The sequence below is a fragment of the Rhinoderma darwinii genome, chromosome 1 (assembly GCF_050947455.1).
Source record: "Rhinoderma darwinii isolate aRhiDar2 chromosome 1, aRhiDar2.hap1, whole genome shotgun sequence".
Classification (NCBI taxonomy): domain Eukaryota; kingdom Metazoa; phylum Chordata; class Amphibia; order Anura; family Rhinodermatidae; genus Rhinoderma; species Rhinoderma darwinii.
This window is the reverse complement of record NC_134687.1, coordinates 45,831,625-45,859,355: the sequence shown is the minus strand read 5'-3', so window position 1 is coordinate 45,859,355 and position 27,731 is coordinate 45,831,625. Positions and strand designations below refer to the sequence as shown.

Here is a 27,731-nt window from a genome sequence, read left to right as displayed (position 1 = left end):
TAATTCCCTGGATATAAATAATGAAGATTCCTACTGAATGACAGCAAGCACAGACCTTAACATTTTATAAATATTGATACAGAAAGTATATAGGAAAATTGTATACGATTTCATTATTCAAAAAATAACCATTATTTTATGAAACCGGAATGCCTCTAAGTTGCCGACTAGACCTATACATGACACATTATTATTGGATACTATTTTAAAATATGAGATTTATATAACACATTTATCACCATCAAGATGACTTTAATGTTTAACTAAAGTTTACCATAGTATAATACTGCAAGTCTTTCTAAAGTCTGGTTACAGCAAAACAGGGATTTAGTCATTCACCATTCGGCCTCTGGGGGCAGCGTTACATTAAGATCCTCCATAGGATAGGTGACACGTGTTTGATCGCTGAGCGTTCCACCGCTGGGAGCCCCACCGATCAAGAGAACGGGGATCCCGAGTCACCTGAATGAGCAGAGCGACAGTGCCGCTACATTTATTCTCAATGGAACTGCCGGAAATAGCCAAGTACAGCGCTTGGCTATCTCCGGCAGTCCCAAAGAGAATGGATAAAGCAGCAGCGCGCATAGGCAACTGCCACTCCATTTATTCAGGGGAATTGGGACCCACATTCTCATGATCAGTGGGGGTCCCAGCTGGAACCCCAAGCAATCAAATACTTTCACCTATCCTGCGGGTAGGTGATAAGTTATTGTGGAGGGATCACCCCTTTAAAAGTATTAAGGTCGAGAAATATTATTAAAAAGTTGTTCCTACTTTACAGTCAATATACCAGCGTGTAACTCTGTGGAGATCACAAGTTTCTTTCTGCCTCCGTAACATGACACCTACCCTACATATAATTGTCATGAGATTCTCTGTAGAAATAAATTCTTCCCCTGTGATATTTAGATGCAGGAATATTTATTAGGCCTCTTGCACACGACTGTATCACGGCTCTGTACAACTTTTATAACTTCTATAAGAGGCCTATGGTACCCACGTATTTATCAAATTTCATATGGAGGTTTTTCTGGCAGATCCCAGGAATAGATCATGTGGGAACATATTCTACCCTACAAGTATTGCTACTAGGGAAATATATCTCCGACAGCACCAAACGCAGCATATGGAGTCCCTAAGACTCAGAATTCTTGAGCCACAAGGAACTCTGTGCCTCTATACAGAATCCTGTGTGATTGGCCTAAACTACGACTGTAGACCAACTTTTTCTATGCCGCAGCCTCACACACCCATAGGAAATGTTTGATTTACTTTCGCACCTCCTACAAAAGTAATATCACATTAGAAGATGAAGAATTTTTTAACTAAGTGCATAAAATGCAAATATAAATTGAGCAAATAGATTCTAATTTATTTAGCAAAAGTTGTAAACCGTAAAATCAATTCCAATTTATTGCGCCCCGTGAAATTCAATCTCGCACCTCCAGATTGGGAATTTCTGCCTTCTACTAAATAAAAACATATATTTCTGGATTAAATTTTAAAAATATATAAAATAAAAATAAGAACTCAATTGACTTTTAAATGCTTGAAACGATGGGTTTTAGCGATATATGTCAATTTTATTCCCAATCGACACAGTTTGCAAAACTAACTTCAGAATATACTGTACACTAAGGGTATGTTCACACGGCTTATTTACGGACGTAATAATTCGGGCGTTTTACGCCTCGATTTACGTCCGAAAATGCGCCTCGATAGCGTTGGCAAACATCTGCCCATTCATTAGAATGGGTCTTACGATGTTCTGTGCACACGGTCATTTTTTTTACGCCTCGCTGTCAAAAGGCAGGGCGGAAAAAAGACGCCCGCGTCAAAGAAGTGCCTGTCAATTCTTCAGACGTAAATGGAGCCGTTTTCAATTGACTCCATGGAAAACCAGCTCCATTTACGTCCGTAATGGACGCAGCGAAATAGCGCCTGCACATGCCATTACGGCTGAAATTACGGTGCTGTTTTCTCCTGAAAACAGCCCCGTAATTTCAGCCGTTATGGACGCTGCCGTGTGAACATACCCTAAAAGTTTGACTTTAGTAATGATGCATTTATTTCCGATATCACATTGTGTAAACTCTTAGAATCCAGGGCACGGACCATAAGACCCATCTCCCATTCAAGAACAAGAAAGGCTTTATGAAAAAAAAAAATGATCGAAAAAACATGTCACATGCTCCAAAGAACATTTTGTACATTTGCCACATACAATATAATAGTTGTAATGTTTGACCTTTATCTGCCGAACGTGACCAGCCGAAAACAAACTGCATAAAGAAGTTTTCACCCCCTCCCCATTGTCCGTTCAACAAAAGCCCCTTGTAGCAATAAACAAATATTCAAACAAATCCTAAGAAATTCCATTGTGCGGAAGAGGATAAAGGAAAAAGAAAATCCTCAGTTATACAACCACTAATTCAACACAAGGGTTGGCTCGGGCACAAATTATGCAAGTTATTGGAAAGAATCCCCCCCAAGCATTTTACGGTACACCCTGAGCCATATACTACAATTTAGGGTTTAATTATTGACATGGGTAATTTGCATATTTGCCGCCTGTTACAAAGTAAAAAAAAATATTTTTGGGGCCAAACTGTCGTTTATTTGCAGCTCTCAGGGGATGTTTTGGGCATTCAATAGTGTGAAGCAGAAATCACAGCGAAAGAATATAACAAAATTACATTAATCCGACCTTTCATAGTCAGTAAATTCTGATAATCTGGTACTTTTGGCCCAGCATGGTGAATGTGGGTTCTCTTCTGCTCCCGAAATAAAATGGGGGAGATTTACAAAGCAAAATCTGCCAGAATACTGGTTAAAATTGGGACAAAAAGTGGCGTATGTGGCAAGTGCATAATTGATTATGTGTTTTAGACACTTTTTATGCCTCACTTGGAAGTTTTGAAAAGTTTCTAAAAAAAATAGGAGTTGAAAATGTGCCAAATTTAATACCGGCATCTGCCATTTTGTTTCGGAACAAAATATTGGTGTAAACTCGGCTAGCCAAGAGGCGGCTTAAAGAAGCACTCCAGCTTTTTCTTCCCTTTTTTTTTTTTTTTTGCCCATATAGTGCAGCATAGGCTATTATAAAAGAATAGTGGAGAGGCTTCTGTGTATGTTTTAGTTGATGTGTCATTTATAAATTTTCTGCCATCTTGGTTCCTTCTTTCCCTATGATATGGCCCCCTAAATGCAGCCTAAATTTCATAAGATTCCTCTGGCTCTGTGGTCTCATCACACTGCACTTGCTCTGAATCCTATCTAAGTGCAGCAAGTGATAGATCAGTAACATCTTCGGTCCTCACACTGCAGAATCTCAATGTAATGCAGCTTCACACTGCTCTCCCTGTTTCCTGCTAGTGGTAGATTTCTCAATGTGAGCCCTTACCAGCAGTAGACGGGGAGAGCAGCATCTCATAAATACACAGGATTATCTGCACAGAGCACTCAAAGTGAGAATAGTTAGTGTGAGTCAGGGGAGTTTTTAACTCCGTAATTTTATGGACTCACCTATTATATTACTGCAATCCTTGTTCCTTTGATATGGCAGAAATGATGTATTCAGCAGCACTATATGCATTGAGGTAGGGCTGGGTAATTTTGGCAAAAAATAAAATCTCGATTTTTTTCAACACTTTGGGCGATTTTCAATTTGAATCTCGATTTTCTTATTTTTTTTTCTGTTTATTTATCAGTAATACCAAGAAATAATTTAATACATTTTCTTTATATAAATAACTTTTTAACATATATTGCTAGAATTATTGTACGTAAATTAACAACTTTAACCTCTGCAAATACTTTATTTTATCATTAATACAATTGGGAAAAATGTCTATCTAATTAATTATAACTCCTGTGTTCCCTGGCAGGGAACAGGTTAACAGAATCTATAATCAATTATATACTGCATGCACTAACATCCAAACTCTACCCGTCACCCCCTCAGCTGGTCTCCGACATTGCTGGATTCACACAACCGTGATTGGACCGTGAAAAACGCTCCATGTGTCAGCCGGATTTCACAGCCCGACCACGGTACATGTGAACGGGACTCCTGGCATCGTAGTCATTTAGGCTACAGTCACACGACAGTGGGAAAAAAAATGGCCATTAAAAACTGATCAATGGTCAGTTTTTCATGTCCATTTTGCATCAGTGTCTCCAAATTCTCATCCATTTCCAGTCAAGGATTTCATTTGTCAGGGTCGATAGTGCCCCAGTGCCCACATATGGTGACATAGTTCCCCAGTTCCCACATATAGTGACATAGTGCCCACATATAGTGACATAATGCAACAGTGCCCAAATACAGTGACTGTGCCCACATATAGTGACAGTGCCCACATAGTGTCACCCCCCCCAATACAGTGCCTATGTAGACAGTGCCACACCCCCTTGCAGATAGCACCCGCTTGCAGATAGCACCCCACGCCCATGTAGATCGTACCCCCACCTTGTAGATCGCAGCACCACCCCCGCCCTTGTAGATAGCACCCCCACATGTAGATTGCAGAACCCCCTCCACCTTGCAGATCGCAGCACTACCCGCCTCCCTTTTAGAGTGCATCCCCACCCTTTGTAAATCGAGGCACCACCATCCTCCTTTGTAGATTGCACGCCCCTTTCTTGTAGATTGTGCCGCTGTAGTAGCCAATAGGAGCTGAATTCCCGGCTAGAGATTGCCGACTCTTTGGTAGGTGATTCGGCTCCTAGTGGGAGCTACAGTGGCGCGGTCTATTAGGGGGCGGGGTCTTGTGGTGCGATCTACAAGTTACAAGGGGGGGTGCGATCTGCAAGGGGGTGCTATCTACAGCGGGCGGTATCTACAGGGCGGTGTGGCTATGTACTAGGAGTCTCTGCTTTCCCACGGAACCACTGTTCCGTACTGTATCATTTTGTTCGGTACAGTGCAGCAGTTCCATGGGAAAGCAGAGACAGAACGGGGCGGACCAGGAAGTGACGAGACGGCGCCACTAAAGAATCGATTCTACGATTCTGTTAAAAAACAGAATTGTGAGAGCCCTTGAGGGCGAATTAATCAAATGAATTGATTAATCGCCAAGCCCTACATGTAGGACATCCAGAAGAACAAGGAGGGTGGAGCTGGGTGGCGGGTGAGAGGGGTCTCAGAGCTGCCAGGAGGGATTTAATAGGTGATGATGTAATCCTATAATTCCCAGGAAGTCATCCACACATGACCTCCTGTCTACACATAAGAGATGGTCTATTTTAGTGGTTAGACGAAGATCACATGACACAGCTGCCCATAATGAAAGGGCTCAAAATGTATAGATGCAACTGAGATGGCAAGAAATACATGACCATACACTGCTAATATTGCTGGTGAGTTAGAATGTTTTGTGCAAAAAAAAAATAATTGCCGGAGTTGTTCTTTAAGGAAGGGAAAAGTGTTTAACATGTAAAGCGAGTTGTCTTCATTTATTATACAGCTTGTGCAGTTTACACCTGTCTATTATGGTTTTATCCTGTCTAATTTTGCGTCACTTTGAGTAAATCTTACCTATTTTGGGCATTTTAAATGTAAAGGAGGCTACTTGTAAAAAAAAAAAAGAAAAAAAGTATATCCTCCTAAATAAAAACTCCTTTAACTCTGACATTAGTCTGGAAACTCTGACAATCCGCTATGACTGATGTGGTGCGTCTGGTAGGACTGATTATAAAATACTGTAATAGCTGCGCATTTTATTTTTGTAATGTAAATTTCTGTAAATAAAGTTCACGTTCACATCCTTTTACTATAACTTTACTCTTGATAATCCAGAATCTTAAGAGAAATGTTTCAATACAATATTATTCCTTTACTCGCATCTGGAAATGATAAGAGGGATATGAAAGTGTAACCGGAGTGAAGCATGAACCCGCCGCGCCCCACCAGCCACATGCTGCTGACTCCACACATTCATTCATGCGCATTTGTGTATTTTTAGAACGCGCCGCATCTGTAGTACCATTTCCTGCAGGCCAGGGAGAGCGACACAAATCACAAGACCCTACGTAAGAAGAATGTGTACACAGAAGCATCCATCTCTGGCCCAGACAAAATACATGTGGATGTTGACAAAGTTAGAAGATCAGGTGACCCAACCAGGTCTGCTGACAGGAAGTCTATGGACAAACAACAAGGTCGGCAGTTCATGTGCTGCTGTACTAGTACTGCTGACACGCTGTCTTTTAGAGGATTGCAATGTATGTGCCCCAGAACGTATTGCATTACTAGCATGGCATGTTTAATGGCGTCAGCATGGTCTACACTTCTTTCCTGGTGGATGGTCGTGAATCTATATCATGGCGCTAGCTGTGGCATTGCTTAGGCACTGTATGGCAGAATGTTTTGGACACTCTATGTCGCTGTAGAGGCACTATTATGCAGAACAATGTATGGTGCAGTTATTTCGGACAGGTTGGTGGCACTCTGGTTAATATATAATACTTTTGGACAATACTATGGTAGCATTAGGCTGTGTTCACCTTTCCGTTTGGCGCCTCTATTCCAAATGCTGTCATGGAGCGCTATTCTTCCAGTCAAAACGATAAAAAGCTCGACCTTGTAAAGTCAGTGGGGCCCGTCCAGTGCCAGCGGTAGTCATTGCACAATAGATCTGGCACGGCATCGTTGCTTCCGTTAAAAACAGAGGCTCAGCGGCTGTGTTAGTCCAGGATCACACACACGGTTTATATGCAGTTTTTGTGGCAGCTTTTGAGCCACACACAGAAGTGGACACAAAAGAAATGAGATGAATCAGACTGTTTTTTATACATTTCCTTCATTTTGGATCCACTTCCGGCTTTGGCTTAAAAAAACTAAGCCAAAAACTGCATCAAAAGTGAGTGTGATCCTGACCTTACTGGCGTTGTGAAGAGCTCGGAAACGCAAGAATGCGACCATATGTAATGTTAAGTAGAATAAGGAGAACAATATACGGTAGATTATATAGGCACTGTACAGTACTGGTATCAAGGACAATATAGTAATACTGTATATAGAACTTTGCACGACACTATGACAGCATTAGGCCGTGGTCACTTTCCCGTTCGTTGCCTTCATTGCAAATTTCATCAGCTTTGACAGCAAGAATACGCATCATTAATTTTTAAGTGTACCTATAGCTGTCTCCACAGTATATTGCCACCCATTGCTGCCACATACAGTATAATGCCCCCATAGCTTTCCCATACAGTATAATGCCCCCCATAGCTGCCCCATACAGTATAATGCCACCCATACAGTATAATGCCCCCCATAGCTGCCCCATACAGTATAATGCCCCCATACAGTATAATGCCCCCCATAGCTGCCCCATACAGTATAATGCCCCCCATAGCTGCCCCATACAGTATAATGCCGCCATACAGTATAATGCCCCCCATAGCTGCCCCATACAGTATAATGCCCCCCATAGCTGCCCCATACAGTATAATGCCCCCCATAGCTGCCCATACAGTATAATGCCCCCATACAGTATAATGGCCCCCCATAGCTGCCCCATACAGTATAATGGCCCCCAATAGCTGCCCTATACAGTATAATGCCCCCATACAGTATAATGCCCCCCATAGCTGCCCCATACAGTATAATGCCCCCCATAGCTGCCCCATACAGTATAATGCCCCCCATAGCTGCCCATACAGTATAATGCCCCCATACAGTATAATGCCCCATACAGTATAATGGCCCCCCATAGCTGCCCCATACAGTATAATGGCCCCCAATAGCTGCCCTATACAGTATGACCCCCATAGCTGCCCCATACAGTATAATGCCCCCATAACTGCCCCATACACTATAATGCCCCCATAGCTTTCCCATACAGTATAATGCCCCCCATAGCTGCCCCATACAGCATAATGCCCCATACAGTATAATGCCCCCATAGCTGCCCCATACAGTATAATGCCCCCATACAGTATAATGCCCCCATAGCTGTCCCATACACTATAATGCCCCATACAGTATAATGCCCCCATAGCTGCTCCATACAGTATAATGCCCCCATACAGTATAATGCCCCCATACAGTATAATGCCCCCATACAGTATAATGCCCCCATAGCTTTCCCATACAGTATAATGCCCCCATAGCTGCCCCATACAGCATAATGCCCCCATACAGTATAATGCCCCCATAGCTGCCCCATACAGTATAATGCCCCCATACAGTATAATGCCCCCATAGCTGTCCCATACACTATAATGCCCCATACAGTATAATGCCCCCATAGCTGCTCCATACAGTATAATGCCCCCATACAGTATAATGCCCCCATACAGTATAATGCCCCCATACAGTATAATGCCCCCATAGCTTTCCCACACAGTATAATGCCCCCCATACAATATAATTCCCCCCATAGCTGCCCCATACAGTATAATGCCCCCCATAGCTGCCCCATACAGTATAATGCCCCCATAGCTGTCCCATACACTATAATGCCCCCATAGCTTTCCCATACAGTATAATGCCCCCCATACAATATAATTCCCCCCATAGCTGCCCTATACAGTATAATGCCCCATACAGTATAATGCCCCCCATAGCTGCCAAATACAGTATAATGCCCCCATAGCTGCCCCATACAGTATAATGCCCCCAATAGCTGTCCCATACAGTATAATGCCCCCATAGCTGCCCCATACAGTATAATGCCCCCATACAGTATAATGCCCCATACAGTATAATGGCCCCCCATAGCTGCCCCATACAGTATAATGCCCCCATAACTGCCCCATACACTATAATGCCCCCATAGCTTTCCCATACAGTATAATGCCCCCCATAGCTGCCCCATACAGCAGAATGCCCCCATACAGTATAATGCCCCCATAGCTGCCCCATACAGTATAATGCCCCCATACAGTATAATGCCCCCATAGCTGTCCCATACACTATAATGCCCCCCATAGCTGCTCCATACAGTATAATGCCCCCATACTGTATAATGCCCCCATAGCTTTCCCATACAGTATAATGCCCCCCATACAATATAATTCCCCCCATAGCTGCCCTATACAGTATAATGCCCCCATAGCTGCCTCATACAGTATAATGCCCCCCATACAGTATAATGCCCCCCATAGCTGCCCCATACAGTATAGTGCCCCCCATAGCTGCCCCATACAGTATAATGCCCCATACAGTATAATGCCCCCCATAGCTGCCAAATACAGTATAATGCCCCCCATAGCTGCCCTATATATACAGTATGACCCCCATAGCTGCCCCATACAGTATAATGCCCCCAATAGCTGTCCCATACAGTATAATGCCCCCATAGCTGCCCAATACAGTATAATGCCCCGCATAGAGTATAATGCCCCTTCAGCAGCTACCATATGAGCCCCCCCTCCCATACCCAGTATAATGCCCCCATATGTATGTACCTAATAGAAATATAACAATTACTTACCAATCCCCGTTCCCACGACAGGTGGGGGATCCTTCTCCTTCTCTGCACTGTGCATGACTCGGCGCAGACAGGCGCGATGATGTCACTACAGCGTCCTGCAGACGCAGATTCAGTTGGAAGCGGGACCAGCGAGGTCAGCGCTGTGTGGCAGCCGGGGCCCTGTGGGTCCCACAGGCTTAGGGGCCCGGTCGCAGTTGCGACCCCTATAGCTACGCCACTGTCTATCCATCTATCTATGTTTATATCCCATTTTAACATGTGATCATAGGTTTGCAGGTTACAACAAAGTTAAAGGAACAGTGTCACCACAATTTTTTTTTTAATGTCAGTTTAATGTTAGTGTTTTATTAAAAACGTTTGTATTAATTTGTGTGTTTGTGTGTTACTTTTTTCTATTTTTTCACTTTTTCTTCCCTATGGGGGCGGCCATTTCTTTTTCCATTTCTGTATGTATCGATTAACGACACATACAGACATGGAATACGGCAGCCACAGTCCCATAGGGACTGCGAACGGGTCCCGTCCCATCCACTTCTGTGTACGCCGTCTGTGTGGGAACTGCGCATGCGCCGCTCCCACACAATCCAATTTGAAATGCGCGCCGTCCGGCGCCATTTTCCTGTGGACCGGAAGTCTCGGCCGGACAGTAAGATTACTACTTCCGGTCGCGGCTTCCGGACTTGGACCATTGGCAGCAGACGGAGCGGACGGGCCGGAGGGAGCCGCGGCGGCAGGAGCAGGTAAGAGATTTCTATGTATGTTCGTGTTTGTGTGTGTTTACTACTGTATGTAAACCTACTACACTGTGTGTTAGCTCAAAAAATGGCGACACACAGTGTAGGAGGTTAGACCGTTCAAACCCCTCGTTTATCCCGGCACTAGCCAGGATAAAGGAGGGGGGGGGATGCTGAGAGCTCACTAGAGCGAGGGCTTTTTACCCAATTTTGCAGCAAAAAGCAATGTGGTTGCTTTACCACATGCAATGCTGCAATTTTGGGAATAGCTCCATCTAGTGACCAGCAATGGGAAATATTATAAATTAGAATCTAATTTATAATATTTCCTGACTCGTGAAAAAAATAAAAAAAATTTGAACAATGTTTAATCACCTACACACTAAATGTTTAATTTAAAAAAAAAAAACATGTTTTGCTGGCAACACATTCCCTTTAAACCAATCCAATTGATAAAAAGGCACATTCCATCATCATTCACACTTTGCTCACCTATCGATATATATAAAAAATATATTCTTACAGGTTTGCAATACTAATAAACTGTCTAAAATAGAGAACACCCATATACAGATGTAGCAGAGGCGAGTTTCTCATTTCTAAGATAGAGTTCCACTGTGTATTTCTGAGGCATAAATAAAACCTCTTTCATTCAGAGCGGTTCTTATGCAGGAAAACCAGTTCTGACGACGGATTGCGGGAATGAAATAGCTGCATTGACCTATAAATGTTGAACCCCCCCCATTAAACGGGAGTTGTGCTGCAGGCAAAACAGCAGCAGGAGATTTGCATGAAAATTGCCTGGACTCATTTTCGCTCTCAATTCTAGAACTCCGTGTTCTTTCCCAAGCATAGCCCAGATCAGGTGAAAAACGGTGTCAACAATGATAGACGGAGAACGAGAGAGGAAATGTTCTTAATCCCACTCCACCCCAGAGGCCTGTGAGCTCGCCCGGTGTAAAGCTCCTGGATTATAATGGAAGATTTCATGCTGGATCTTAAAAAATTTCCAGAAAGTAAAACGTTAATGGGAAGCCCTTACAGAGGTTATTAAAGGCTCGGAAACCCCAAAAGACGTGGCCATATATAAATGTTAAGTAGAAATAAGAAGTCCAATATAGATTTTGGTTGAAGTTATCCTAATTTTTGTAAGAAACACCCCGCTCATGTCAAGCTCATAGGGATCTAAGAAGCGGAGATAAGGAGTTGAGGGAGTTGTTTAACGGAGAGCCGTAGTCGCTGGTAATTGTTCTTTCCGGGACTTATTATACAGTACGTCTGTAAGGTTAGAGCAGTTCCAGTCTTAAAGGGACAGTGTCATGATTATTTTTTTAAATTCATTTATGTGTTTTTATTTAATAAAATATTATATTGACTTTATTTTATTTTTCACACAGAGTTTTTTTTATTAACACTTTCTTACTTTACTGGGGGCTGCCATGTTTTATGTCATCTGTGTATGTGTCTCTTACTGACACATACACAGATGGAATACGGCAGCGCAGAGCATAGGACACAATGAACGGGAGCCGTTCATTGCATGTGACATCTGGCTCTGTGCTGCGCAGGCGCAGGTCAGAGCCACACACAGCAGGGAAGCCGGTTTGTAGGGAGATAGCAGGTGTCATTATGAAGATCGGCGGCACTGCAGGTAAGTTGTGTGTGTTTCTGTCTGTCCCTCACTCTCACAGACCCCCGCTCTCATGACCCCCCTCCCCCGACGGCCCCCCCACACCTGCTGTAACTGTGTGTGTGTCTGTAGCAGTGCTGAGTGTGTATGTGTGTGTAGCAGTGCTGTGTGTGTGTGTCTGTGTGTCTGTGTGCATCAGAGCTGAGTGTGTGTCTGTATGTAGCAGTGCTGAGTGTGTGTGTGTGCTGCAGTGCTGACTGTGTGTGTGTGTACAGCAGAGCTGAGTGTGTGTCTGTATGTAGCAGTGCTAACTGTGTGTGTCTGTATGTAGCAGTGCTGAGTGTGTGTAGCAATGCGGAGTGTCTGTGCAGCAAAGCAGAGTGTTTGTCCGCATGTAGCAGTGCTGAGTGTCTGTGCGTGTCTGTGTGTAGTAGAGCTGTGTGTGTAGTGTGCGCAGCAGAGCTGTGTCCTATTTTTGTGCAGTGGAGTATGCACGGGCGCCGCTGATCCTTCATAGCCGCTTATCAGCTGTTTTGAAGAATCAGCGGCGAGCACCCCCCCCCACACACACACGAATCCCCCCAAACATGCAAAATCAAGCGTAATCAAGTGGTTTTTGATGCGGTTTTTGGCGCGTAAAATGCGCAAAAAAACGCGTCAAATACACGCCGTGTGAACCTGTCAACTGACAAGTCATTCACTTCACTTTCATCATTCTAATGGTATGTTCACACGCAGTGTTTTCAGACGTTTTTCGGGCCGTAAATATCCAGAAAAATCGGAAGCAGAACGCCTACAAACATCTGCCCATTTGTTTCAATGCGAAATACGGCGTTCTGTTCCGATGGGGTGTTTTTTTTACACAGCCATTTTCCAAAAACGGCACGTAAAAAGATGCCCACCAAAAAGAAGTGCATATCACTTCCTGGGAGGTGTTTGGAGCCATTTTTCATTGACTCTATAGAAAAACAGCTCCAAAAACGCGAGTTTGCTTAAAAAATGGCTGAAAATCAGGAGCCTTTTTCACTTTGTTTAGTAAGGGTATGTTCACACGGCAGCGTCCGTAACGGCTGAAATTATGGGGATGTTTTCAGGAGAAAACATCCCCGTAATTTCAGCCGTAACGGCATGTGCAGGCGCTTGAACGCCGCGTCCATTACGGACATAATTGGCGCTGCTTTTCATTGGAGTCAATGAATAACGGCTCCAATTACGCCCCAAGAAGTGACAGGTCACTTCTTTGACGCGGGCGTCTATTTACGCGCCGTCTTTTGACAGCGGCGCGTAAATATACGCCTCGTGTGAACAGACAACCGTCAGCCCATTGCTTTCAAGCCGCATTTTTCTGACGTAATTCGGGGCAAAAACGCCCGAATTACGTCCGTAATTAGTGTATGTGAACATACCCTTAGCCTTTTGGTGTGTCCTATAACTTCTGCCAGTTGCCATTTGTACAAACACACCCAAAAAAAGATACCGTTTCATGGCTTGTAGGAGGGGGGGGGGGGTGAGATTCCCTCCCACATTTACAGCAGCTGTGAGTCAGGTTGCTTTGCCTTATTCACTTTGCTGTAATTCTGGGAAGTGCTCCCCCTGGTGGCCAACATTGGAAAACATGTCAAATTATTATTTAATTTTTAATACTTTCCACCATGTGGAAAAAAAATAAAAATACAGCAAAAAAAAATAAAAATATAAGAGAAATAAGTAACTTACTTAAAAAAAAAAAAAAGGTTTCATTTGTGACACATTCCCTTTAAAGGGGTATTCCAGCCAGAAACATTTATCACCTATCCACTGATATACCAGTCCTTCTCAATGAATTAGAATATCAGCAAAAAGTTTATTTATTTCAGTAATTCAATTCAAAAAGTGTCTCTCATATATTATATACATTCATTACACACAGTGAGATCTGTTTCCAGCATTTTTTTCTGTATTTTATTAAGTTTTTCATAACATCCTCAATGGAGGAAAAGTGCAAAAATAGCACCAAAGAGCAAAGGACTTTGCGCTGACTCTGGACAGTGGACCAACACTGCTGAGTGTCTAAAGTCCTGTTTTCAGATGAAAGTAAATTTTGCATTTCATTTGGAAATCTCGGTCCCAGAGTCTGGAGGAAAAGTGGAGAGACGTCAGTCCAAGCTGCTTGTGTGAAGTTTCCACAGTCAGGGATGGTTTGGGGGCCGTGTCCTCTGCTGGTGTTGGTCCACTGTGTTATATCAAGTCCAGAGTCAGCGCAGCGTCTACCAGGACATTTTAGAGCACTTCATGCTTCCCTCTGCTGACAAGCTTTATGGAGATGCTGAGTTCATTTTCCATTAGGACTTGGCACCTGTCCACACTGCCAATACCTGGTGTAATAACCACAGTATCACTGCGCTTGATTGGCCAGCAAACTCGCCTGACCTAAACCCCATAGAGAATCTACCGGGTATTGTCAGGAGGAAGATGAGAGACACCAGACCCAACAATGCAGACGAGCTGAAGGAAGATATCAAAGCAACCTGGGCTTCCATAACACCTCAGCAGTGCCACAGGCTGATCGCATCCATGCCACGCCGCATTGATAACACCTCAGTAGTGCCACAGGCTGATCCCCTCCATGCCACGCCACATTGATAACACCTCAGCAGCGCCACAGGCTGATCGCCTCCATGCCACGCCGCATTCATAACACCTCAGCAGTGCCACAGGCCGATTGCCTCCATGCCACGCCACATTGATAACCCCTCAGCAGTGCCACAGGCTGATTGCCCCCATGCCACGCTGCATTGATAACACCTCAGCAGTGCCACAGGCTGATCGCCCCCAAGCCACGCCGCATTGATAACACCTCAGCAGTGCCACAGGCTGATCTCCTCCATGCCACGCCACATTGAGAACACCTCAGCAGTGCCACAGGCTGATCGGCTCTATGCCACCCCACATTGATAACACCTCAGCAGTGCCACAGGCTGATCGCCTCCATGCCACGCCACATTGAGAACACCTCAGCAGTGCCACAGGCTGATCGGCTCTATGCCACCCCACATTGATAACACCTCAGCAGTGCCACAGGCTGATCGCCTCCATGCCACGCCGCATTGATAACCCCTCAGCAGTGCCACAGGCTGATTGCCCCCATGCCACGCTGCATTGATAACACCTCAGCAGTGCCACAGGCTGATCGCCCCCAAGCCACGCCGCATTGATAACACCTCAGCAGTGCCACAGGCTGATCTCCTCCATGCCACGCCACATTGAGAACACCTCAGCAGTGCCACAGGCTGATCGGCTCTATGCCACCCCACATTGATAACACCTCAGCAGTGCCACAGGCTGATCGCCTCCATGCCACGCCACATTGAGAACACCTCAGCAGTGCCACAGGCTGATCGGCTCTATGCCACCCCACATTGATAACACCTCAGCAGTGCCACAGGCTGATCGCCTCCATGCCACGCCGCATTGATAACACCTCAGCAGTGCCACAGGCTGATCTCCTCCATGCCACGCCACATTGAGAACACCTCAGCAGTGCCACAGGCTGATCGGCTCTATGCCACCCCACATTGATAACACCTCAGCAGTGCCACAGGCTGATCGCCTCCATGCCACGCCACATTGAGAACACCTCAGCAGTGCCATAGGCTGATCGGCTCTATGCCACCCCACATTGATAACACCTCAGCAGTGCCACAGGCTGATCGCCTCCATGCCACGCCACATTGAGAACACCTCAGCAGTGCCATAGGCTGATCGGCTCTATGCCACCCCACATTGATAACACCTCAGCAGTGCCACAGGCTGATCACCTACATGCCACGCCGCATTGATAACACCTCAGCAGTGCCACAGGCTGATCGCCTCCATGCCACGCCGCATTGATGCAGTAATTCATGCAAAAGGAGCCCCGTCCAAGTATTGAGTGCATATACTGGACATACTTTTCAGTAGACCTACATTTCAGTATTAAAAATAATTTTTGAAATTGGGCTTATATAATATTCTAATTTTCTGAGACACAAAATTTTGAGTTTTCATTAACGGTTACCATAATCATCAACATTATAAGAAAGAAATGCTGGAAATAGATCCCTCTGTGTGTAATGAATCTATAGAATATAGGAGTTTCACTTTTTGAAATGAATTACTGAAATAAATTAACTTTTTGATGATATTCTAATTCATTGAGAACGACTAGTATGTTAAATCGGTGGGGGTCTGACCATTCTGCTGTTTCCGTCAATCTCACAGAGTATGAATAGATCAGCTGCGTGCGGCTCCTAGCGGTTACATCCCCGCCGCCTTCTATGAGCAGGTGTAGATTTGCTCTATAACTTAGGCCAGTTTCTAGCATAAATGATGATAAATCTGTTGTTCCGCTCCCCTCTGGCTAAACCCTGCCCCTAAAAAGTTACAAATCTTAGCGCAACGGTGCACCATAAAACTGTGGTAAATCTGTTGATATATTTTCTCCCAAGTTTCTCAATATGAGGCTATATGGTTACAACTGCAGGACTCCCCCTGAGTGAGACCCTCGGAGGGGGACAGTTAAGCTGACATGGGATTCTCTGGCTATCGGCTCTGGTCTTTTGTAGGCACCCATGACCGCTTCTTTATTTGTGATTACTGTTATGTGGCTCCTTTTAATTTTGCGGTTTGTTTTTCTTCCCTCCCTTCACATTCTTCACCTTTTGACTTTTTCTCTACCCCTCTTTCCTCCCTCAGTATTTCATGCCAATATCGTTGGGCACTGCGTTGCCCTATTTGAATGCATATAATGCCTTTCCTTTGCTCTTTGGTGCTATTTTTGCACTTTTCCTCCATGGAGGATGTTATGAAAAACGTAATAAAATACAGACGTTTATAATAAAAACTGATATATAACTCACTACCTATTAGTAATACTGACCTGTCCTTAACTCTCTCTAGTGTCAGCTCTGTTCCATTAGTGACTCTAAGGGTATGTTCACACGGCCTATTTACGGACGTAAATCGGGCGTTTTTGCCCCGAATTACGCCCGAAAATAGCGCCTCAATAGCGCTGACAAACATCTGCCCATTGAAAGCAATGGGCAGACGTTTGTCTGTTCACACGAGGCGTATATTTACGCGCCGCTGTCAAATGACGGCGCGTATATAGACGCCCGCGTAGAAGAAGTGACCTGTCACTTCTTTGGCCGTAATTGGAGCCGCTATTCATTGACTCCAATGAATAGCAGCGCTAATTACGGCCGTAATTGACGCGGCGTTCAAGCGCCTGCACATGCCGGTACGGCTGAAATTACGGGGATGTTTTCAGGCTGAAACATCCCCGTAATTTCAGCCGTTACGGACCCCCGCCGTGTGAACATACCCTAAGGCCTCGTTCTCATCTGTGTTCGGGGTCTCTGTCGCAGAGCCGCCCGAGATTACCGGAAACAATAGCACAGCATGCTGCAATATTGTTTCCGGTAAAGCCACCGACGCCCCGACGGAATCCAGACGAAGTCTATTAAAGTCAATAGTAACCATCGGCCGCCGGTGGTGGTGTTTGTGGTGCAACGGAAACATCGCTTCTGTTTTTTTCCTTGTTTGGCTTCTCTGACGGAGCAGAACAACGGAAAGACCCGACGCAGGTGTGAGCCCAGACTTTCTTTGCAGCAATGTCTAGTTGGAGGCTGAGGTAGTCTGAAATCTATCTCATGTCTTACCAGGCTGCTGCTCTGTCCCTCCCCCATGCTGTACACTGCAGCTATACTTGTTCAGATTGGCTGTTTTGTATAGAAGAACATCCCCATCACAAGTTCAACAGGATTGATCGCCCACTGAGAATAAGTAGATAGAGGGCGCAAAGTACGTCGGAGCATGTTAGACTGCTGGGGGAACTAATGCAAATACCATAGTAATGGAGGGCATGACTTCTATGTAGGGCTGTAGTGATAACCATCATATTTAGATTATTCCGGACTTCCATTTATGTAAATGAGGAGGGGGAATAAGTCGTTTGTGTCAAAAGCAATTATTCTTGTTCCGTCATAAAAATAAAATGTTTCATAGAGGACATGGATTCGGAGGCTATTGTGTATAGTTATAAAGCATTTTAATGGCGGCTCCAGGTGACAAGATCATCGGAACAGTCCTCAAGTTTTAGATTAAGCACCAAATAAATTCTCGCTGAGGGGAATCTAGCGTGGAAAGATTAATCCTATAGTGCGCCGTGTGATCAGTCGCTAGATCAATAGCTATGCACGCTGATAATTATTCTTGCAGGGGCTAAAGGTCAACGCTTCCATTGCCCTCGATTTATTAACCCCTGGAGCCAAGGATCAAAATGAACAATCAACACAAAGCTTTGGTGCGAAAAGTAAAAAGACAAGCAAAAAGACAAATAGATAGGAGAAGAAGTGCGCTACGGAGCAGGATCCCCTAAAACCAAAATAATCACCTTGCATTGTCCTGTGTTGTCCCGTTGTTAAATATTCTACTATTTTGGAATAACCAATATGGTCTCCATTACAACACCCAAAGGGGGTTATCAGTCTATACCAGCCACCTTGCCAACCCTGGCATAGTCAAAATAGGAAAGGCCTTGTTGCGGGCATGGGATAATCTTGCAGATCCAGGAAACCATCAATGGCTATCAGTCCCGATTTCTTCATTGACATGCAAGGTCAGCTCCGCCAAACGTGTGTTATTTCCAAAGATAAGAAGCTTTCCGACACATCTGCCCCTACAGATCAGACAGCAGGAAACATTCTGACAGATCCATATTTGCCCTGACATCAAAGGTAATGGGTGGGGGGCTTGCATTGGCTCCTAAGAGGCAGATTAGCTTGATAAATCAGTGGCATTGCCATCTGGAGTTGGTAGAAGTATCACACATGCTGTTCTTTCTATATTAAACTCAGCTCTGCTACATATAGGTTGACACACTACACCGGGAATACACTGAGTGACAGAATATTGTGTTTGCTAAGCTAATATTTAATCAAGCAACTAAATTATTTACCATTCAGCATGAGAAGACTGTCCGTTCCTGGATGGGGGTAGTTCAAACGACCTAGAGAAAAAAAAAAAAAAAGATTACGCAACATGAAGTGAACAGGCAAAAGTAAGGGACAGGGTTAAATATTGTTCAGCGTTACACCTCTGCATCTGATCCAATAGGACAAGCGCCCTCTCCCTTGCTGCCTGCAGTCCCCAAATGTGCTGACCTCTGGATACCTGCCCCCACCTCTCCTGTCTCTTTACCCTCTCTATATCCTGAGCAGAAAGCAGCTTTCTCATGTCCAATAAACCAACCGGCACAAACATAATCCACAAAGAACAGACATCTTCATGTAGTGACATTCCCGGAACAGTCCCCTGTGTATTCCTGCTCGGGAGAGGACAAGTATGGCACCATTCTGCACTACATAAAGCCGTATACAGGGTGACCGGGCAAAACGTACATTATAACGTCTTCAAATGAACCCCTAACTGACATTGGAGGTAACTGTACGTCATAGACGGTAGATGGGGAGTATGGAGCCGGCTCACTGGCTGCTCCAAACATGGAGGGTGTCAGAGGTATGATATAGCTGACACCTCGCACTAATGGCCGGGTTTGGAGACAACTCCGATCCCATCTGCTTCGCTGTAAAGATGCTGCGGTCAATAGCGACCGCAGCTTGAAAGCTATTAGAAAGAGGGAGGAAGCGATCCCCCCGTGAAGCGATCCCGGGCTGCCCATGGTTGTCATCAACAAATTGTTAAATAAAGTTTTAAATTACATTTAGAATAATTTTTAGTAACATATAAAAAAATCTTAAGTAGAAAAAAAATAAACCCTTTTCCCATTCTTCTACTAAAATAATGTCAAATTGTTTAAAAAATAAACATAATTGGTATTGTCTCATCTGTAAAAGTCTAAACAATATTACAATATAACATTGTTTGTCCCACAGGGTGAATGCAGTAAAAAAAAAACAAAAAAAAACACAATGCCAAAATGTAGTTGTTTTTGAATACCTTAGTGCGCTCAAAATATTGAATAAAAAGTGATCAAAGACTCGTACGTACCTCAAAATAGTACTAATAAATACTTCAGCTCGCCCTTCCAAAAACAATTATTTATACATTTGTATAGATTAGTTAAAAAAAATCTACAGTGTAACTCTGGTATTCATGGAGAAATGTCTGAAAATTTCATAGGTGGGCTAGGACCCCTATAGGTACCGACAAACTTTTAGATTAGAGATCAAAGATCCCTAAAGTTGCAAGATCTTCCACAGACTTGAATGGAGCCATAATGCACAAATGAAAGGTTTCACAAAATGTGTGTGTGTGTGTGTGTGTATGTATGTATGAGTGTCTATGTGTGTGTGTATGTATGTATGAGTGTCTATGTGTGTGTGTATGCGTGTGTATGTGTGTGTGTGTGTGTGTGTGTGTGTGTGTGTGTGTGTCTGTATGAGTGTGTGTGTATGTGTGTCTATGTGTGTGTGTGTGTGTCTATGTGTGTGTGTGTGTGTGCGTGTGCGTGCGTGTGTCTATGTGTGTGTGTGCGTGCGTGCGTTTTTGTGTGTGTGTGTGTATGTGTGTGTGTGTGTGTGTATGTGTGTGTATGTGTGTGTGTGTGTGTGTGTGCGTGTGCGTGCGTTTTTGTGTGTGTGTGTGTATGTGTGTGTATGTGTGTGTGTATGTGTGTGTGTGTGTGTATGTGTGTGTGTGTGTGTGTGTATGTGTGTGTGTATGTGTGTGTGTGTGTGCGTGCGTTTTTGTGTGTGTGTGTGTGTGTTTTTGTGTATGTATGTGTGTGTGTGCGTATTTGTGGCTACAAACGACTTATTAGGGAAAAAATATCATTATCCGTTCAGGAAATGTGCTCCAGGTGATTTCAGAATGAAGCTAACATTGACATAGTACTCCCACTGTGCTGTGCGGCCAAACTGATCTTAAAATAAACAAGAACATAAAAATAAGGACAATAGTTCATTTACGCATTAAACTCCACAGCTGTAAAAACCTAAATAAAAACCTGCCGCAGGGGCGATAAATGGGGTTAGTTGTAAGAGAGAAAGTTTGGGTATGAGTGTGGCACATGCAGTAGCGCGGTTCCTCCCTCGTTGGGGCTCATGTGCTGTACGATACGGATCCCAAATACTGTGGTAATACATTCCTATGGACGAATGCAAAATGCCATATTTTTATACCGTAATATATGGACGTGTTTTATTGGATCTGAATAAAAAAATTGCAGCATTTTTTAATTGTATGCCGCATATGAGTTTGTATTGTCCCCTAGAAATACCATAGTTGTCAACTGTGCCGTTGTCCCTGGGACTGTCCAATGAACCAGACCTTAAGGGCACGGCCAGACGTGGCAGAATTGCTGTGGGATTCTCCAGCGGCCGTTTTTTACAGTTGTTTCAATACATTTTTAGGCAAGTTAGTTCAGACGTTGCGGAAAACTCCGCTGCGGACCATAGGCTGCGGCGCGGAATTTTCCCTCCGCAGCATGCACTGTCTGTTGCGGAGAAGCGGAATTTCACTGCGGATTTCAGCCTTTGCAATGCAAAAACTGAAATCTGTGGCAAGTCCGCTGTGTTTTCTGCAACGTCTGAATTACCTGTCAAATATGCAAATGTTGGTGCAGATTCGTTGCGTAATTGCCTCAAATCTGCACCAACATTTGCAGCGGAAAAACTCCACCACTTCTGGACGAGCCCTAAAAGGGTGGTGTCTATGCAAATGTTGAATTATAAGGGCCATTTGTCGCCGTTTTGGGTGCATCCGCTCAGAGAGTGAGTTTGGCTTGCAAATGTCCCGCCATCGGAATTTAAATCTTGGTAAATATGGGAAACCTGCTTCTGCGCTTCCAGGGGGCAATATGGTGCTACATAGGACATGCAATTCTAAACAATAGGACTACAATATGTTTCTGTATTACATATTGTATTGAGGTCCTTAATGCACACGAGTGATATTGACAATTACTAGTTTTTTTCTTGCATGCAATTTTCCTTTAGGGTATGTTCACACGTAGTCAACCAAAACGTCTGAAAATCCAGAGCTGTTTTCAAGGGAAAACAGACCCTGCTTTTCAGACGTTTTTTACCAACTCGCATTTTTACCAACTCATTTTTTTACCAACTCGTTTTTGGAGCTGTTTTCATTGGAGTCTATGAGAAAACAGCTCCAAAAACGTCTGAAAGAAGTGTCCTGCACTTCTTTTGACGAGGCTGTATTTTTACGAGTCGTCGTTTGACAGCTGTCAAACGACGACGCGTAAATAACAGGTCGTCTGCACAGTACGTCGGCAAACCCATTCAAATGAATGGGCAGATGTTTGCCGACGTATTGCAGCCCTATTTGCAGACGTAAAACGAGGCATAATACGCCTCGTATACGTCTGAAATTTGGCCGTGTGAACATACCCTAAATGTGTTTTCCCCATTGAAATTTATTCAGGGGAAAAAAAGACCTCAAAATCGGGCCAGCAAAGACTGGGGTTAAAAAGGACCTATCACCTCGCCTGACATTTCCATGGAAGTAAATACTTGTATTCCCCATAAAATAACAATTCTGGAACATATTTTCTTGCATTGTGCCGTTCCTCTGGTATTCCTTCTGGAAATTTCTAAAAAAAAATTGACAACTGGGTGTTACCATTCCCCTTGTCAAAGGGGTGTGTCCCTACAGTCTCATTCTGTCAGCAGTGATTGGACTGTGTCAAACTGTAGGGACACACTGGTAAAACCTAGTTGTCAATTTATTCATACATTTCTAGGAGGGATAACAGAGGACAACTAAGAGTTCTGAGAAAAGATTCTCCAGAATTATTTCATGGGGAATACAATAAGTTACTAGAACAGACATGTCAGGAGAGGTGACAGGTTCTCTTTGAAGTACAGCATCAGACTCAAAACACTGTACGATTCACTATTATAATGTATGAATAAGCTCCTAATAAATCTACTTTGTTTACAGTAATATTTGTCTGCTGTGATAAAGAAAATAAAAAAACCAGTCAGCATTAACAAGGCCTCTCTGTGAAATGGAACGTCTACCTTGGGCTACTCCAAAATGGCAGCCTACTGTTACATACAGGAAACTAATGTATAACTACCAGCAAAGGCATTGACCCTAACAACCAATCAAATCACAGATTTCATTTTCGTACCTGCACTACAAAAATGAGAGCTGGAATCTGATTGGTTGCTATGGTGCTGATTGGTTGCTATGGTTTCTCTACAATAGTCTTTATACATGAGGCCTGGTGTATTTAATATAGAAATTCATAGAGACTTCCCCTCAAATGAACTTATACATTTATTTCTGTTATATTTTGTTTCAAATAGTCATAAAAATCCCCAGGGACCAGTATAAATCGGAGACCTAACCACGAGTACTATGTAAAGTAGGCCAGAAACAGCTTTTCAATGAATAGGTCCCTCATTAAAATAGAAACTAGGTCTCCAGAGAGATGGCGGCCAGTGAGACACTACACTGGAGTTTCTGTGTATGGAAGATTACGGAGCATTAAAAAATAATCACTAGTCATTAAGATTTCTTGTACTGTTCCTGTTAGTTATATCTGCTTCCGGGAAAGATGGATGACAAATATTGTTGCCATTGTCATCCAGCTTTCTCTGACTCTTTTGCAGGAAATCTTTCCAACTATGCAGTGAAATGACAACAGGGAATAGGTTACTGTGTCACAAAGCAAGATTGCTGCTCAGGAGTCAGAAAAAGCAGAGTGGCAATCCCTGAGAGAGATCTAATAGTAGCCATATTGAATGTCACCAAGGTTCCCCATAAGCAGATATAATGTAGAAACAGCTGAGCAGAACATGTTACAACTTGATAGAAAAGTAAAATTCAAAACCTTATAGTTACTGGTGATTGAATTTAGGGGGAAAACCTTCTTTATTGATGCAAAATTTGGATTCAAACTTGGTCTCTCAGCAAAATCTCATATGTAGTAATTTTAAGTAAAGCTGGCCACATGATTGTTCACATTACTGATCCGACTATCAACGTCCAGAATTAAGGGGTACTCCAGCCATTTTATATTAATGTCCTATTCTTAGGATAGGTCAATAAACTCAGATTGCCATGGGTTCGGTTCCTGGCACCCCTGACGATCAACAAACTAAAGGGTCTTCAATGTTTACCAGGCACAGCGCCGTAACATAACGGCTGTGCCTGGGATTGTAGCTCAGTCCCATTTACGATACTTGAATAGGAATGGAACGGCAATCTCAGGCACAGCCGCTATGGATATGTACGGTGATATGCCTGGTAATCTAGGATCAGCAGTGGTGACTGTAGTCTGATCCCCACCGATCTGATGACCATTCCTAAGGATAGGCCATCAATCTAAAATGTCCGGAGAAATATAATAAATATAAAATGCCTCGAGTATTTGTCAAATCACGACATACACACACAGTTTCAGTCGACAGCCAGGCGGAAAAAAAGAAACATGACCAATTATCTTTTTAGAAGCCAATCGTCATTGTTGGCCATCGGACTCGCATGAAAGTTTAAAAATCGATTGAAATGTTCGCAATCAGCCATTCCAGGCGACTTTTATCTAATGTGTATGGGTTAGGGTTATCGTCTTACTCACAAATCAGATGCCATCTCCTTTCATCACTCTCTTGCCACATGGACATTTTCAAGGCAGGGCCCATGGGTACTAAAGAGAGAACAACTGGCCTTGTTCTTCATATCAATATCCAATCCAATATCTATAGCCAACCGATGTAATTTTTGGGAACGGTTGCTATCGGCACGACTATTGTTTCTCTTTCTACCATTCTTGGAATGTAGACACATATATATATATATATATATATATATATATATATATATATATATATATATATATAAAATCTTATTTTGCGCTTTATTTGTGCCTGGTGTGGAATGGTAGATGTTCCCGAAATATGATAAATGTTGAACAAATTCCTGGATGCGTGAATGAAATAAGTGTAGGGCAGCGTATACATCCAATGACATGCTAGGGTGGATAGGGAGGGCACAGGGTGTACTAAAATACAAGAGTTTTCTGTGTGCCAAAACATACACATAGACAAGATGCTTAGTCATAGGAGCGTGCTGTGAACCACGTGCCTCACATTCCAGCCACTTTCTCCTCGGTTCCGCCGCACCGCACACAAGATGCCCTGTCCGAGCTTGTTTTGATTATTTCGATGAGTGGGGAGTTATTACTAAACACAAAGGCTTGCTTTCTTCCAGCAGAAGAATGTGCTTAGGAGTATACACATACACATACCCAGCTACACAGGGCCGGCCAGCGGCATGTAAATGTTAGCATTTATGAATCTGCATCTCCTCAGAGTCTCCAAGTTACAAGGACTACTCAATGGCGGGGGCACCTATATTACCATCCAAGAACAAGGCAAGTCTTTCAAGGTCAGAAGGCCCTGTAGAAGGCAGGGCACCGGCCCCGAGGCTACATGTCGTTCATGAAAATACAAAAAAAGGGACATTAAAGTGACCTGAATCATGAAATGAGTCATTTATAAAGCCAACAGCCAGCCATCCAGTCCTACACGACATAATGATAAATAGGGTTTTATACACATCCCATTGATTAAGCATCCCAGGCCTTTGCAGAATTAGAGGAGCCTTATTGATCTTGTGGGTGCTGATATGATGTTTATGAACAGAGCAAAATGACAAACTCAATATTGTATGCGCTCTAGTAGGGCGACTAATTAAACCCTTCCCGTTGCAGCCATTTTTTGGATTTTCATTTTTGTTTTTCCTCCCCACCTTCCATCTTTTTTATTTTTCCATCGATAAAGCGGTATGAGGGCTTGAGTTTTGCAGAATGAGTTGTAGATTTTCATGGCACCATTTATTGTACCATATACTGTACTAGGAAACAGGAAAAAAAATATTTGTGGGGTGGAATGGGAAATAAACAGCGATTCCTTCATGGGTTTTTGGGCTTTGTTTTTACGGCGTTCACATGGAAATTACATGTTATCTTTATTCCGCGGGTCAATATGATTATTTAAATTTTTTTTAATTTTACTGCGGGTTAAATAATGTCAAATTGTAATAGTTCCGAATTTTACAGATGCGGCACTACCAATTATGTTTATCATTATTTATTTTTTTACAATGCTTTAGGGGGAAAATGGAAAAAGTTTTTTTTAACTATTAATATAATTTTTTTGTACATACTTTATCTTACTCTTTTTTACTTTTTTTATTAGTCCCCCTAGGGAACTTGAACCAGCGATTGCTTGCACAATATACTGCTGTATATTGTGATTTTGACAGTCTTCTATTAAGCAGGGGCTTCATAGGAGTACATAGATGACTGACCTGGGGGCCTTCATTAGCCCCCCAGGCTACCATGACAATCATCGGCACCCCGATGATAGCGTCGCGGGTGGGCCTGTAAGAGGGGGTTGCCCCTCCCTTTCTAATAGCATAAGGGGTTAAATGAGCGGAATCCCGCTCAGTACAGTGAAGTGTCGGCTGTATCATACACACATTGTATGGAGTGGGCTAAAGATATTCTCCAGCTACTGTAAGGGTGTATTCAAACGGGCCGGCAGCATGCAAAACCACACACGTTTTGTGCCGCGAATTGCTGCGATTTTGCGATGTGGTTTTCGGGCGTGCGGTTTTTACACTCTCTCTATTAGCCAAAGTAGAAAGCTGTTGCAAAAAGAGGGTCTTGTTCTAGGGGACTCAACGTCACCATGTATTACAAAAAGAACATCTCCAGTTTTAATGACATATCAGGGATTGCTTGTTCCCTAATGTATATATAAACTGGATTCCCTTTAAGGCTCAGTTGACAGATCACACTTTTAGTGTAGATGCTACATGCATTTCTTTGATCCAAAACGAGGATCGGATCCTAAAAACAGCAGAATAATAAAAAGTATTGCCATCCCCACGAACTACATATTTGTGACTACCAGGTATGGGAGATATAAACATATCCATAGAAAAACCTGTACTTAGACCTGATCATAAAGCCAAAAACAGCCATGTGATTATGTGTCATTTAAACCGAAAAATAAAACTTGGGAGGTCTCATTAACACAACTACAGCAAAGAGAAAAAAAGTGGAATTTGGTGGAGTCAGTTACAGACCTGAGATTTCTTCTACAGAAAAAACCTGGGTGAGCACTGCGTCTGGTCAGGTAGTGGATTAGTAATCCCAGTCATTGGTTTTGGAAAAAAATAAAAAATAAAATAAGCAGCTGACCTCAGGAGAGTCCAACTCCACACTCACACTTGTATCTCACTAACATCCCAAACATCAGATAAAGGGATGGTCTCATCATAAACAACCCGTTTCTTATGGGAGCCACCGTGGAAATCAAGTGATCACTCCCAAGACCCCCCCCCAGCAAATGTAGTATTTGAAGGAGGCCATTCAGATGATTGATAGCGCCTCTCTCTGCTCTGCCTCATAAAGAGGCGTCCTGACCGGATGACCCACTCCCCCTTTATGACGTCCATGTGCCCTAATAGGACCTACGCACAGGAATTTTTCTGATGAGACAACCTCTTTAAGTTTATCTTATTCCATCCAAAACGGAATATTCATCCTTGAGTTAGGCCCTACATAAGGCTAGCGCTTAGTTTTATTCTGTCGTGGGTTCCAGTGTTTGTGACAGCAAGAATTGCGTAGCCTGACAGAAACTTGATGGACCCCGTTATCAGTCAATCAGATGGATTCCATGACGGTGAACAGAGACATTATCATGCATTACTTATTACATTCACATTTTGGACAGAGGTTCGAAGAACGTAGCAGAATATTTTACATCAAGTCTACTCACCTTTTAAGGGATCATGTTCAGCTCTCATTATTTCAATGAGGGAGTTTTCCAATGAGTGCATATTCAAGCTGTCATACATTCTGCTACGATCCTACAAGAGAACAACAGCAGATGTGTATTAATATGTCAT

General features: G+C 43.4%; 1 protein-coding gene across 4 annotated transcripts in view; it reads right to left on the bottom strand.

The window, feature by feature from the left end:
• Window positions 1-27,731, bottom strand: part of CPEB2 (cytoplasmic polyadenylation element binding protein 2) — a 119,458-nt gene that overhangs the window by 20,392 nt on the left and 71,335 nt on the right. For 3 of the 4 annotated variants that reach the window (XM_075858238.1, XM_075858221.1, XM_075858231.1), the window contains exons 3-4: window positions 27,602-27,692; window positions 18,784-18,834 (exon numbers count right to left, since the gene is read on the bottom strand). In XM_075858238.1, coding sequence (XP_075714353.1) covers window positions 18,784-18,834; window positions 27,602-27,692 — 142 coding nt within the window. Of the gene's footprint in view, window positions 1-18,783; window positions 18,835-22,285; window positions 22,361-27,601; window positions 27,693-27,731 lie in introns of those variants that run through there. The other variant, XM_075858248.1, reaches the window with a different exon arrangement.